Source organism: Pseudorca crassidens, chromosome 11 (genome assembly GCF_039906515.1).
Source record: "Pseudorca crassidens isolate mPseCra1 chromosome 11, mPseCra1.hap1, whole genome shotgun sequence".
Taxonomy (NCBI): Eukaryota; Metazoa; Chordata; class Mammalia; order Artiodactyla; family Delphinidae; genus Pseudorca; species Pseudorca crassidens.
Window position 1 is genome coordinate 14,174,701 of NC_090306.1, and position 12,459 is coordinate 14,187,159.

At 34.2% G+C, this 12,459-nt stretch overlaps 1 protein-coding gene across 1 annotated transcript; it reads right to left on the reverse strand.

Annotated features, from left to right (window-relative positions):
- Window positions 1–901: 901 nt before the first annotated feature.
- On the reverse strand, window positions 902–9,507 carry RERGL (RERG like). Its single transcript, XM_067698638.1, has 4 exons — window positions 8,636–9,507; window positions 4,427–4,518; window positions 3,793–3,941; window positions 902–1,518 (listed from the first exon to the last, which is right to left on the reverse strand). The coding sequence occupies exons 1-4, from the start codon at window positions 8,730–8,732 to the stop codon at window positions 1,236–1,238; spliced, it is 621 nt and encodes a 206-aa protein (XP_067554739.1). The 5' UTR covers window positions 8,733–9,507; the 3' UTR covers window positions 902–1,235.
- Between the last annotated feature and the right edge of the window lie 2,952 nt (window positions 9,508–12,459).

Below are 12,459 nucleotides of genomic sequence, written 5' to 3' on the forward strand. Positions count from 1 at the left end.
ATTTTGTATACTACCACACAAAGTTCCCTTACTTCCACTCTTTTTACTCTAGTGCATCATCCAGGTTAGATTTCCACAGATCAAAAAAGCTAAATGTTGGATCGTGACTCACAATGAGCAAAACCATGTCGATGACTTAATTCTCTCCTGCCCAGACGAATAGTCTGTGTCACCCTCCCTGACTCCAGTCTACCACCCTCTACTCAAGATCTTCTACATGGTCCCCTAGTTAGTGCTTACACATGTTAACCAAGTGTGCACGCAGCATTGCATGTATGTCCAGGTTAACTTCTCCAAAATCTAACCTTACTTATCAGCGATTTGGTTGAAGTTAGGCCTAGGGTTGCAACTTGAAACGCAGCAGGTGACAAGCTCATCAGGGACAGCAGAAGGGATGCTGCAGTCCAGGAGGTGGACAGTTGACTATGAAGGAAACTGTACCCAATGTAATCTGAGAAGGCCCAAAATGTTTGTATCTAATACAATATTTCTTTCAGGACAATAAGGCCTTCAAGGTTATATATTTACCAAAGAGTTTTTACTTTTTTCTTTTCCTATGATGTATTGATTTATAAATGAACTTAAAAAAAACCCTAATTTTTTAATCTAAAATGTATCTTAGTTGTACAAGTTAATTTCTCTATGATAATTGCCCTTGTTAGCTTAGCATACAACAAGGAAAGGCAGACTTTTCATCATCAGACCAACTGTAAACTATGCACTTACGGGTAAGGAATTTAACTTCTTAAGGCCTTAGTTGTAAGTAAAATTTATGTAATATCAAATAATTCACTGGTTTATTATAAAGACACTTTCAAAAATAAATCCATCCATTTCAATTAAATAGATCATGAATTTCACAAATTGATAAGTTAAGCCCTATAATATATTAACTATATGTATAACTATATATTTCATTAAAATGATATATATATAAAATAAAGGTAAATTGAGCCCTGTAGAATGGTAATTTAATAAAATTATATAGTAATCCACCAATAGGTTATACTCATATTATTCTGTGTAATAAAGAAAAGGTTAAGTGTGAAGCAAAATGTACAAGATACAAACAACTAAGAAGTCAAACTATATATTTGAAAACACAGTTGTGGTTCATGGCCAATTATTTCATATCTCTAAGAGAATTTTTTAATTGCATACAAAGGGTAAATTTAATTACCATACAAAAGTTTGAAACTCTCTGATATAATAAATCCCTTAGGATCACATGTCAATTAAACAGATTTCCTTCTCTTTCCAAATACATTATTGATCAGTTTGGCCATGGATTTAGATCCACTGGGTCTTCTCTTTTCTTTGAGTTTGAAGTTTGTCAGGATGCCCTTGATAATTCTGATAAACATCATTTCCACCTCCAGAGATTGCTCTGCTGCAGACAGTTCACAGAATTGGCACCGGTTATCCAATGCCAGTTTTTGCCCTTCTTCCCAGCCAACCTCTCGCACATGACAGAGATCTTGCTTGTTACCCACCAAAAGCACAGCTGATTCCACAGCTCTGAAACACGGATACACAATTCTTTGGCAAGACTGTTTTAACAACTCTTTTTTTTTTTATTAAGTAGGTTTATATCAAAAAGAATTATGGACCAAAAAAAAAGAATACTGTGTGTGTATGTGTGTTATTTGTGGTCATGTGTGTGTGTATCTCATTTACTTACAAAAATTAATTTAGATAAAATGTAGTAAATGACACAGAAGCAACAAGGCTCTTAAAGCATAACATTTGAAGTGGTACAAACCTATTCCTGGAATTACGGCTCTGATTACTAACAAGACATGATAGTAACATTTTCCACTTTCAATTCCCTTATATGTAAAAAAAAAAAAAAAAGGTAAAATAGTCCTCGTCACACAGAATGCTCACAGAGGTTAAATGAAGATGTGTATAAAAATCTAGCCCAGTGCCAGGCAATAAAATGTGCTTACTAAGTATTATCTTTCATTTCCTTATCAACTGAAAAAGAAGGACTAACTAATGCCTCTTTACTAATTCAATACTTGTTGCTGTTTGTTAATATTCATTACAGCATACTTTAAAGAAAATTTTACAGTCTCATGACCTTGTACAATTTTTCTGTTTATTGAAGAAATACATCACTTTGGTAAGGTAATGTCTTTGGCAAATATCAATATAATCTCCTCGGTTACAGTGTAACATTCCTAAAGCAGAGTTCCATTTGAAGAATACAGTAAGGCTACTAGGTCTTAAATGGCATGGAACTCTGCCAAGATATCGCCTATAGGGAAGAAATGGGAAAATGAAAACAGTCTTCAGGCTGGTTTCATTCACATGACAGTGTGAGCTGTAAGGGAAAAAGCACTGTATGTGTTGGATTTTGAAGTCACTAAGAGTATCTTTTTCTATAGAGTTCAGAAAATTATTGTGAAGAATTAATGGGGAAGAATAAATGAAATATTTTGAAGGGTGAATCACAAATATCAGATGTAATTTTATAAAACAATGCCATAATTTTGCTTTTTATCTACAAATTAGAGACTCTAGTTTACCTAGAGATTGAGAACTGGAAAAACTCAAAATTTATTTGGTCAATATATTAAAAAGTTTGCCTGAAAAATGTCAAATATAGGGATTTTTTAAATATACTTTTTTTGCCTATTCGTGAGTGATTCTTTTGATTTGTAAGAATAGAAAGTAGTTTTAATTACTTTCCCTTACCTAAGTTATGGTGCTTAAATATAAGGCATTTAACACTTGAAACAATGGAGGTCCCTCAAAATCAATAATATTATAGGAAATCAGAGCTATGAGGTACCTTAGTAAAATCACATTCTTTTCCCCTACCGTGTTTCTATCAGTTTTATAGTCAGAAAAAGGAGGTCTAGAGATTAAAGGGTTTACCCAAGGTCAATCAGATATAAACAAGAATTTAGATCAAATGACTGTAGGGAAATATAACTTATCAATTATTATCTGATGGTTTCTTGATAGTAGGCATTTAAAATAGATATAAAAAGCACAGGTACCAATTTTCAGGTATAATATTGTGCTTTTTTGCTTCCCAGATTAGAATGCTATTTTAGATTTTAAGGGCAAATCTGGTTACGAGCACAAAGAATCCCTTATACCAGCAGGTTAAACAAAAATAAATATTTTAAATGGAAAGGCTAAAACAATAAAAAAAGGGAAAACTAAAATGGGAAATTCATAGGTTTAAATTTATAACTACTAATGCAAAATTAGTTTAAGGCACAGTTATGTTTTTCCTTCATAGTCACTTGTGTCAAGACATTAGCAATCGGGAGTCGTTGATCAGCTCTTTGTTTTAGGAGGTGAAATGGAGAAAAAGGTACTCTCATACTTAGAATCTGTAACAGTTTGATTATTCAGTCTATTTTGCTTTGACTGATTGAACAGCTCAATGACTAGGAATTGGATGCCAAGTGTAATAAATCTGGATTTATTTAGTATCCTTCACATTTTTTGTGGGAATGAAAAAGAAAGGTGGAAAGGGAACTATCTGTGTACAGAGGACCATTATTTTGCAAGTGAATGTCATGTTAACAATAGAAGCTGTCTTGTAAAATAGCCATTTACTCGGGGCAAGTAACTGTTTATGTCAGCCAGGATATAAAGTATTCTCATCTTATTCCTTTTACTACATGTGTAACTCCTGTGGAATGGAAGGTGGATCGTTCAGGGCTGTTAAATTTTGTAATTGGAAGCCTGTATTAAACTATTCCTAATGATGCTTACAGCTCTATGATGATTTACTAAAAAGAAAGGAGAGAGGAAAGAAAAATACCTCACCTTTTACAATGACTAGTCTGTGGCTCCCGAATTCTGTAGATTAGTGCTTTTGCAAAAGCAAACGAAGACCTGTCACTGATGTCATACAAAATAATAAACCCATCTGCCCAATGCAGCTCACTTGTGAGGGAAAATTTTGCTTTCTGTGGCTGAAAATAAACCAAGCACATTGAAAGTGGTGGGATCTGATCCCTGTATTTTATCCATTAGACAGTTAATTAATGGAGACCCATTTCACCTGGAAGAGAATTCAGCAAGCCAAATACTGATATTTTCTAAAATGTAGTCTCTGTTTCTTTTTTATCATCCTCTTTCTTTAAACAAAAGTGATTAAATTTTAAAAAATAAAGAGCTATAATAAAGTTATATCCATCTCATTTGATACCTTTTTTCTAAAAAAACTCTTTTTCTGAAAATTTGATAAGCCCTAATAATTCCATTTAAAATCAATATCCACATATATGTTTGAAAAGAGATGGTATTTTCTATCCTTATTAGTAAATGGAATATGTATTGATTTTTGGTACTAGATTTAAATCAGTAAAAAAAACCCAGTATTGATAAGGTTTAGCTAAAAAGATTTGAGGGATATCTTCTTCAAATCATAATTGAAAACATATTTTGTTTTACTTACCTGAGAACAAGAGTCGTATATTTCTAGATTCAATTGTTTCCCTTCCAAATACAAATGCTTTTTATAGATAGATTCTGAAAAATATGCATATACTCATTGTCAGTATGGAAATCCTCCAGAGTTTAAAAAATGGTCTTATAGGGCTTCCCTGGTGGCGCAGTGGTTGAGAGTCCACCTGCCGATGCAGGGGACGCAGGTTCGTGCTCCGGTCCGGGAAGATCCCACATGCCGCGGAGCGGCTGAGCCCGTGAGCCATGGCCGCTGGGCCTGTGCGTCCGGAGCCTGTGCTCCGCAACGGGAGAGGCCACAGCAGTGAGAGGCCCGCGTACCGAAAAAAAAAAAAAAAAAAATGACCTTATATTTGGACCACAGTCCTGCAAAGTCAACCAGTCATATTTTAGTTGAGTACTACAGTAGCTTTTCTTTATTGCTAGTGGTCAAAAAACCATATATTTGCTAATGTATATTTCTTACAAATGAACTTTACCACTGTATCTATTCACCTACATGTTTTTCTGCCTATGTACTTATCTTCCATTCTATTACTACGGATGAATTATCTGTGTTTCTATCTAAGGCCAGTCCATTCACTATGAACTAGTTACTATTTCCTCTGACCTGCTGAAAGACATGGCTCCAACAATTCTACCTCTTTCTTCTGCATCATAAAATTTTCCTCTTTATTATATCATTACTAGCAACTGAATTTCTCCTAACTTAACAACCCTTTGGATCCCAACTATTGCTCTATTTCTCTGCTGGCCTTTTGGTAAATATCTGTACTCCCTGTGTCCAAATCCTCTCCTTCCATGACCTTCAAATTATTACAATCAGGCTTTAACTCCAATTACTTGACTAAAACTGTTTTTATCAGGGTTATGGTTTTAGACTCAGTGAAAAGTTCTTGATCTTACCTGCCTTGTCAGTAGTATTAGTATAGTTGATCACACCTACCTCCTCAAAATGTTTTTTTCACATGGCTTTCAAGGCAACATACACTCCTGGGTTTTTTCTTTATTCCATATTGCTTTGTATTAAGCTTTTTTATCTGTCCCACAATATCTTCTCTCACTCCAACTGTGATTCTAGTTTATGGATTTCTTCTCTATCTACACTTACTCCCTTGCTAATCTCATCCAGTCAGAGTCTTTATGTAACAATTATTGCTGATAAACCCATTTCTGTAATCTGGACCTCTTCCCTGGACTCTAGACATCTACCACCACTGGGAGCCTCCAAATAGATACCTGATAGACATCTCAACCTTAACATGCTTAAAGTGGAACCTCTGATCTCCCCGCAAAGACTGCATATCCCACAAGTTTCCATTTCATTAAATGACATATCCATAACTAGTCTCGCAGGTTAAAAGCCTCAAGGGCATCCCTGATTCTTTCTTTCTCTTACATCCTATGTTTATCCTATTAAAAATTCATTTTTACACTATCTTCAAAGAATATTTTGAATTTGTCTGCCTCTCATCACCTCCTTTGCTCACACTCTGGTCCAAGCCATCATTACTTTTGCCTGTATTATTAGAAAACCTCCTAACTCAGCTCTTTGCTTTATCCCTCCCCTAACTCCCTTCTTGCTCTCAGTTTATTCTCAATCCAGGAGCAAAAGCCAATTTGTAGCCAGATCATGTCACTTGCCTGATCAAATCTCTCCAATGGCTCTCCATCTCACTTAGATAAACCTAAGCTTTTAAAATGCCTGAGAATTTCCCTAGTTATCTAGTCTCCCATGACCCCTATGATCTCAGTAGACCTCTTTGGCTATTGTCTCCCACATTCCTCCACTGAAGCTACACAGTCCTCCATACCATTCCTCACATTTTTCAGAAAGTTCTTTCCTCCGAACTTCGGCAACTGTTTCTTCTACCTGGAATGTAACTGCCCAAATATCTTCATGGCTCAGTTTTTATCACCTGCAGGTCTGTTCAAATGTCTCCATCTCAGCCAGGTCTACCCTGACTACCCTATTTTAAATGACTACACACCACTCCCCTATGCTTTCTTTTCCTTCATAACATTTATCATCATAAGACATTTTATATAGATAGATAGATAGATAGATCTATATATAGATATATATATGTACAGATATAGATATATAAATGCATTTTTAATTAGCTGACCCTTCCCTCCAGAATGTAAATCTTATGAAGGCTCGGATATTTTTTCATTACTATAGCCTCTCTACCTAGAAGAGTACCTGCCACATGACAGGTATTCAATAAATATTTGTTGAATGAACGAAGGACTTCGTTTCTGTAACTGCCCCTCCAGTGCTTTAATACAAGACCTACCTCTCTCCAAAACTGCATACTGACACAAAATCATGACCCATTCTGGTAAATACTCTGTAACCTGTGGTTAGCAAAATGTAGCGGACGTTTGGGAAAGCCGACTTCAGGAGGTTAGGGATGAATTTTAAAATCCTTCTAGGCTACATTTAATGAAATTTGTTAGTGTTTCGTTAAATCTTAAAATGTCTTCAGACAGTTTATTCTAAACTTTATGAGCTTACTACTGTGAACCATATACTTTCCTTCCAAGACATTTTAAAATACCCACTCTCAAAACTCAAAACCTGCCAGCAGGGGTCACCAGCTCTTAACTTTTTAAAATTTTATTATTTTCCCCTTCTAGCCCTCATTTACAAATGGGGCCATTTTTTTGCTAATTAACCCTCATTTGGTGGTGAACTTTTGCTCATTTGGTTGTCTTTAAGAATGTCTCTAGGTCTTATATTTTTAATAGAGATGTAACAGCCAGAAATGTGTACACTTCATTTGCTTATTTATCTATTGATATATCTATATATCTATTGATATATCTTATAAAGATTAAGATGATGTTTTTATTTTGTTGTTGCTGTTACTGCTTTTTGTGGGTGTTCTTTTATTTATGTTTTGTTTTATAGTTTTAGAACATTTTCTCATGCCTGACTCCTAGTTTGTGTGTTACCTTTTTTGACTGAGGTTGTTGACCTGAGATATGAAACAATAAGAATTTCTCTTCCTATATATTTCTTCTTTCTATAATCAGTTTTCAAGTGCTTGCCCTAAAACATTTACAATGGCATATGGATTGAAATACTATGTGGGCTACACATAGGAAACAATGAAATACTTTAAAGTTATTTTCTAAAATACTCTAATAATGCTATATCATAAATGAATGCTAAAGATTTTTGTTGTTTATTTCTCATGAAAACACTTCCAATCATAATTTCTTCTTACTCTAAATAAGTATTATTGAACAAAAAAATAATTTCCCTTTCTCCCCATTCTCATATTTCTTAAAATCTTTGTTCTTATTAAAAAAAACCCACAAAACCTTTCCCCACCACACCTTCAGTCAGGTAAGATATTAGTAGCATTATATAGATTAATTGCTGAGCCAAAAATATATTCAAACCTCTGGCAAAATTCCCCACTTATTAATTCCCCACTGTGGCATTTCCCATATGTCATGCTAATTCTGATCAAAATAACAGAAATTTATAGTAGAGTTAGTGAAATGATCCTAAGATTATATCAAGGTGCCCTGGCATCTGTTTTAGAATTTCTCCAGAAAACAGAGGAACGACCTCTAGTGTTGGTTTATCTTATTGCAGCTGCTGGGTCTGGCCCGTTGTTAAGATTCATTAGCCTACGGTGGTTCTATTGGTGGCATGCTTAGTACCATCATAATGTGACCAAATACAAAACAAAAGAAAACAAAAACATAGCTTCCAAGGTCTGGTCTGGGCACCTCTTGCTCATTTCTGGGCATTTAAAAAGCCATGCCCCTCCAAAGTTTTTCTCACTTTGATAATGTGAAAAAATGGCATTTAAAAAATAATTCATAGGTCTCCACGCATCTCTCTCCACCCTTAGTCTCAGGGCAGCAGAATCTTTTCAAGGGCATTGTTTGGCCACTGGTAGGTGTGGAGGCAGGTGTGCTGGAGTGAGAAGTAGGTGGGATAGTGATGGGAGGGATTTCCTGTTAGTCCAATGAATTTCAAACATCAGTAGAACAAGATACAAATTAATACTGCAAACAGTTATATTCCACAACCTGTATATAAATTTTATATACAGGTAATTGCATTACTTGCTTATAAAGCGAAAACTCCTACTTAAAAATAATATATAGTTATATCAAGTTTATATACATATAATATGTTATAATGTAATACATATCATGTCAATATATTTCTCACTCTTTATGTACTCTACACTATGCCACAGAAAACAACACCACTTACCAGATTTGCCCATTCCTTCACCACCCAAGACAGCAAGTTTCACATCATTCATCTTGCTTTTCTGCTCCTTCTTGGTCCGTCCTGATTTCTGGAGATATACTGACTTGAGCCAAGCATGTGTTTTCCAAAATCCTTTTTATTATTGCTGCTCTCACTTCCCTAAGGCCAACTCCACCCCATACTCCTACCATCCAATAATAACTTTAAAAATATTTTCCTAGAGTAGTTTTGAACATGTCTCATAAAAAAACAGTGGGCTTACTATTTAGACACAAAGGTTTACTAAGCCAATAGTTAAGAGTTTAACAGAAGTGTAGCTCATCTTCTACTTTCATGTACCTGGAATCTACCTTCTCCTAGAACCTAGAAAGATGATCTCTCTTCATTAAGAAAGTTTTTAGGGGATGGGTAAACATTCCTGTAAATTTCTTTTGAGTGGATCAGTTTTGCTTTTTCTATTAATACCTGAGGCTACATCTTCTTGGGTTTCTCCTGTGAAAGACAAGGGAGAATAAGTTAATTCAATCATGAAAAGAAATGAAAGAAGGGAGAGGATGGCTCTCTTGGATGGATTAGCTCAGGGTTGACAGCAATGCACGTGAATATCCAGCCCATGTTTTTGTGTCATTTGAGGCTCTCAAGGAGAAATATGGGAACCCCAGAGTTTCACTTTTCCAATGTCTTCCTTAAAAAGTAACTTTTCTCTTTCTTTTTAAAAAAGTGTTATACCAATAGACAACAGTAAGATTTCTGGAAAAAAACCATAAAGTAATCAGCCTCATGTTGTTTAAATAGCACTAAACAGGAACATGTCATGTTTCCTTACATAGTACTTTTTTAAAAAGAAAAGAACATTTGGAAGGGGTGTTCTGACATAATTCACTCCTGCTATGAAATAAAAAGGCAAATTTGATATGCACAATTATCACTCTTTTATACTTCTTTTCATCAATTGTCCCTGCTACTCCAAGGCCCCAAATTATTTTCTTCCCTTTCTTTCTCCCCATTTGTATATGTATACATTTGAAAGTTGAGAAAAGAGTACAACAAAAAAATAGAAGAATTCAACTTTTGTGGACTACATTTTAAGACCCAGGTAAAGAAGTTTCATTTCCAGGTTGGGTCTATCACAGAAATACATGCTTCTTAAAAATGCATTTATTTAACAAATATTGATTAATTGCCACTCTCTGTTAAAGCTATATTTGGTTTAATTAGATAGGTCAACAATTAAATAATGAATTATCTGACCTGATGGAGTCTACAGTCTACCAAGAGAAAAATGGAAACAGAATTACAACGAATATTATCATTGCTAAAATGGGGCTCTGATCAAGAGCTGGAGAAAGCAGATCAGTAGGTAGAAAGGTCTTCAAAAAGTAGGTAAAGTTTGAAACATGATCGGGACCTACAGAGAGAGGAAGGAAAAAGTGATTGGGGAAGGAAAAGAGGAAGGAAAAAGTGACTGGGGAGTTGTGTCTGTTCTAAAAGAAGAAACAGACTCTGTAAAGAAAAAAAGGCAAGAGAGAGTATATCAGTTTGTGGGATCAACAAGGTAACATCTGAATAACTTAGAGTTTACCCTTTTATTACACATTATAAAAAAATTTTAAATAAGCTATGTTTTCTCTTTAATCCATGCCACTGTATTAAAGTAACAGAGTGGTTTTTTTTTTAAGGAAGTTTAACAATTGATTTAGTACACTATGGAATTAAATGTTTTTCTTCTTTTTGGAGAAATCCTATTCTTATCTTCCTAAGAAACTTCTGATTGATGTCTTTAGGAAGTTTAGTATATCTACTGGTAGGAAGGAAGAACTTCATTTCATGACATGCATGACATTGAAAACAACATATGAAGGGTTGTCATCAAGACACCTTCATTCTTTCATCATAGCCTCTTCCTCCCTATGTCCATTGGTATCCCAAAGTAAATCTAGTTAAGAAAGAAGCCTGGGGCTAGAATAGAGTGAAGTTATAAACCTGAACAAAGAGAATATAGTTATGCACATAATTTTCTAAGAAACAGAGTGCCAATATATATATTCTTTTGACCTCATGTAAAGGGTGCTAAAACGTTAGTATTCTAATAGACACATTATTATACTACCTAGAATTTTCACACATCTCCCTAAAGAAACATCCATTCACAACCAAAGCAAAATCATTTATTACTTTATTCATTTACTGAATGAACAAAAATTTATTGAATGTCTACCATGGGCTTGGCACTAATCTTCACTGCTAAAAACATATCAATAAACAAAGTATTCATAGATTCTGGTCATAGGAGATGGACATGTGACACTAAAAAAAAGCCCAACTAGTTATGTATCGGTATTCATGAATGTTATAGTTTTATCTGTTTAGTTTTGTTTCTCTGAGGTCAGATTAACCAGCCCTTCTCAGCTAATCTCATTTCCCTATAGTTTCTGTTAGAGTAGATGCATAATTTCCATCAAAAGCTTCAGATTCACAAGAGTGGAGTGATTCAAACAAATACCTAAGGAGAAAGAATATCTTTGTTCCATTACCCTGTTCCAGATCTTGAAAAGATGAAATACTTCCCAACTTATTTTCTGTGTCTATCATAAACCTAAACCAGACATAAATGGTATACACACACACACAGAGAACAAAGAAATAACCAATGTCATTTATGAATATAGAGCCCAGGTCCTAAGAATATGAGCAAATCAAATCCAGAAACGTATTTAAAGAGCCAAGCATCATGAGCTACAAGAACTTATTCAAAAAATGTCAAATTCGTTGAACATTAGGACACTTGGTGGCCTATTTTAATACATTGCCAAGATAAAGGAGAAAAACTATATGTCTCATATGCTCCCAAAAGCATTTCATGAAATTTAACAGCTACTTAAAAAAAAAAAAACTTTTGTAATCTAAAAATAGGGGATTTCTTAACGTGATTAAGGTTATAATTTTTAGAAATCCAAATATCAAAAAAATGTCTATAGATTTATTGCTCCTAATTTTCCTCCAAAAAGAGGATATTGTCTGTTACTTTTTAGCATGGAATTGGTAGTCCTATCCAACACAATGAGGAAATAGCACATATGAAAAAGAGGAGACAAAATGATTATTATCTACAAATGATAGTTTTCTATAGCTACATTATCTGCATTATTAGCATGCATTAAAACCATTCAGTAAGGTGGCCAGATAAGATACCATAACAAAAGCAATAATTCCAAACAGTAAATCTAGCAGCTAACACGTGTTTAACACAGTATTATAACAGGCAATTTTTAAAAATGATTTCCAGGTATACAACATTTAATCCTCTGAGAAACTTCATGAAGTAAGTATCATTAATAACTTCTAATATGATAGAAATACAGTCCTTTTCACAAAGAAAGAAGAGGGGGAAAAAGGATGCAAAGAAGAATAAAACTAAAAGGGAATGTATAACATTTATATGATAAATTCTCTAATCCTTTACTGAAGATTATAAAACAAGCCTTGAATATGTGGACAAACATGACTAGAAAGACTCAATGTTGTAATTACTGCCAAATTAATCTGCAAGCAAAATGTAATGACAATTAAAATCCCAACAAAGATTGTTTAATTGAATGTGGACAGCCTGTTTTGGAAAAGAAAATATGTAAGAATAATTGAGAAATTTTAAGGTAAAATAGTAAGAAAATACCTTTTATGAGCCAAATCATACCAAGAAATAATTAAATGCTACTTTATTAGAACTGGATTGATATGCTCATTAATAGAATAGCTATTTGAGTATAGAAATTAAGTAC

Excerpts from the sequence above, each read along its gene's own strand:
- RERGL (XM_067698638.1), bottom strand. The coding sequence starts at position 8,732 with ATGAATGATGTGAAACTTGCTGTCTTGGGTGGTGAAGGAATGGGCAAA. Across the intron at positions 3,942-4,426 it reads TATACGACTCTTGTTCTCAG|CCACAGAAAGCAAAATTTTC; the intron begins GTAAGTAAAACA and ends GTTTATTTTCAG. Across the intron at positions 1,519-3,792 it reads CAGACTAGTCATTGTAAAAG|AGCTGTGGAATCAGCTGTGC; the intron begins GTGAGGTATTTT and ends TCCGTGTTTCAG.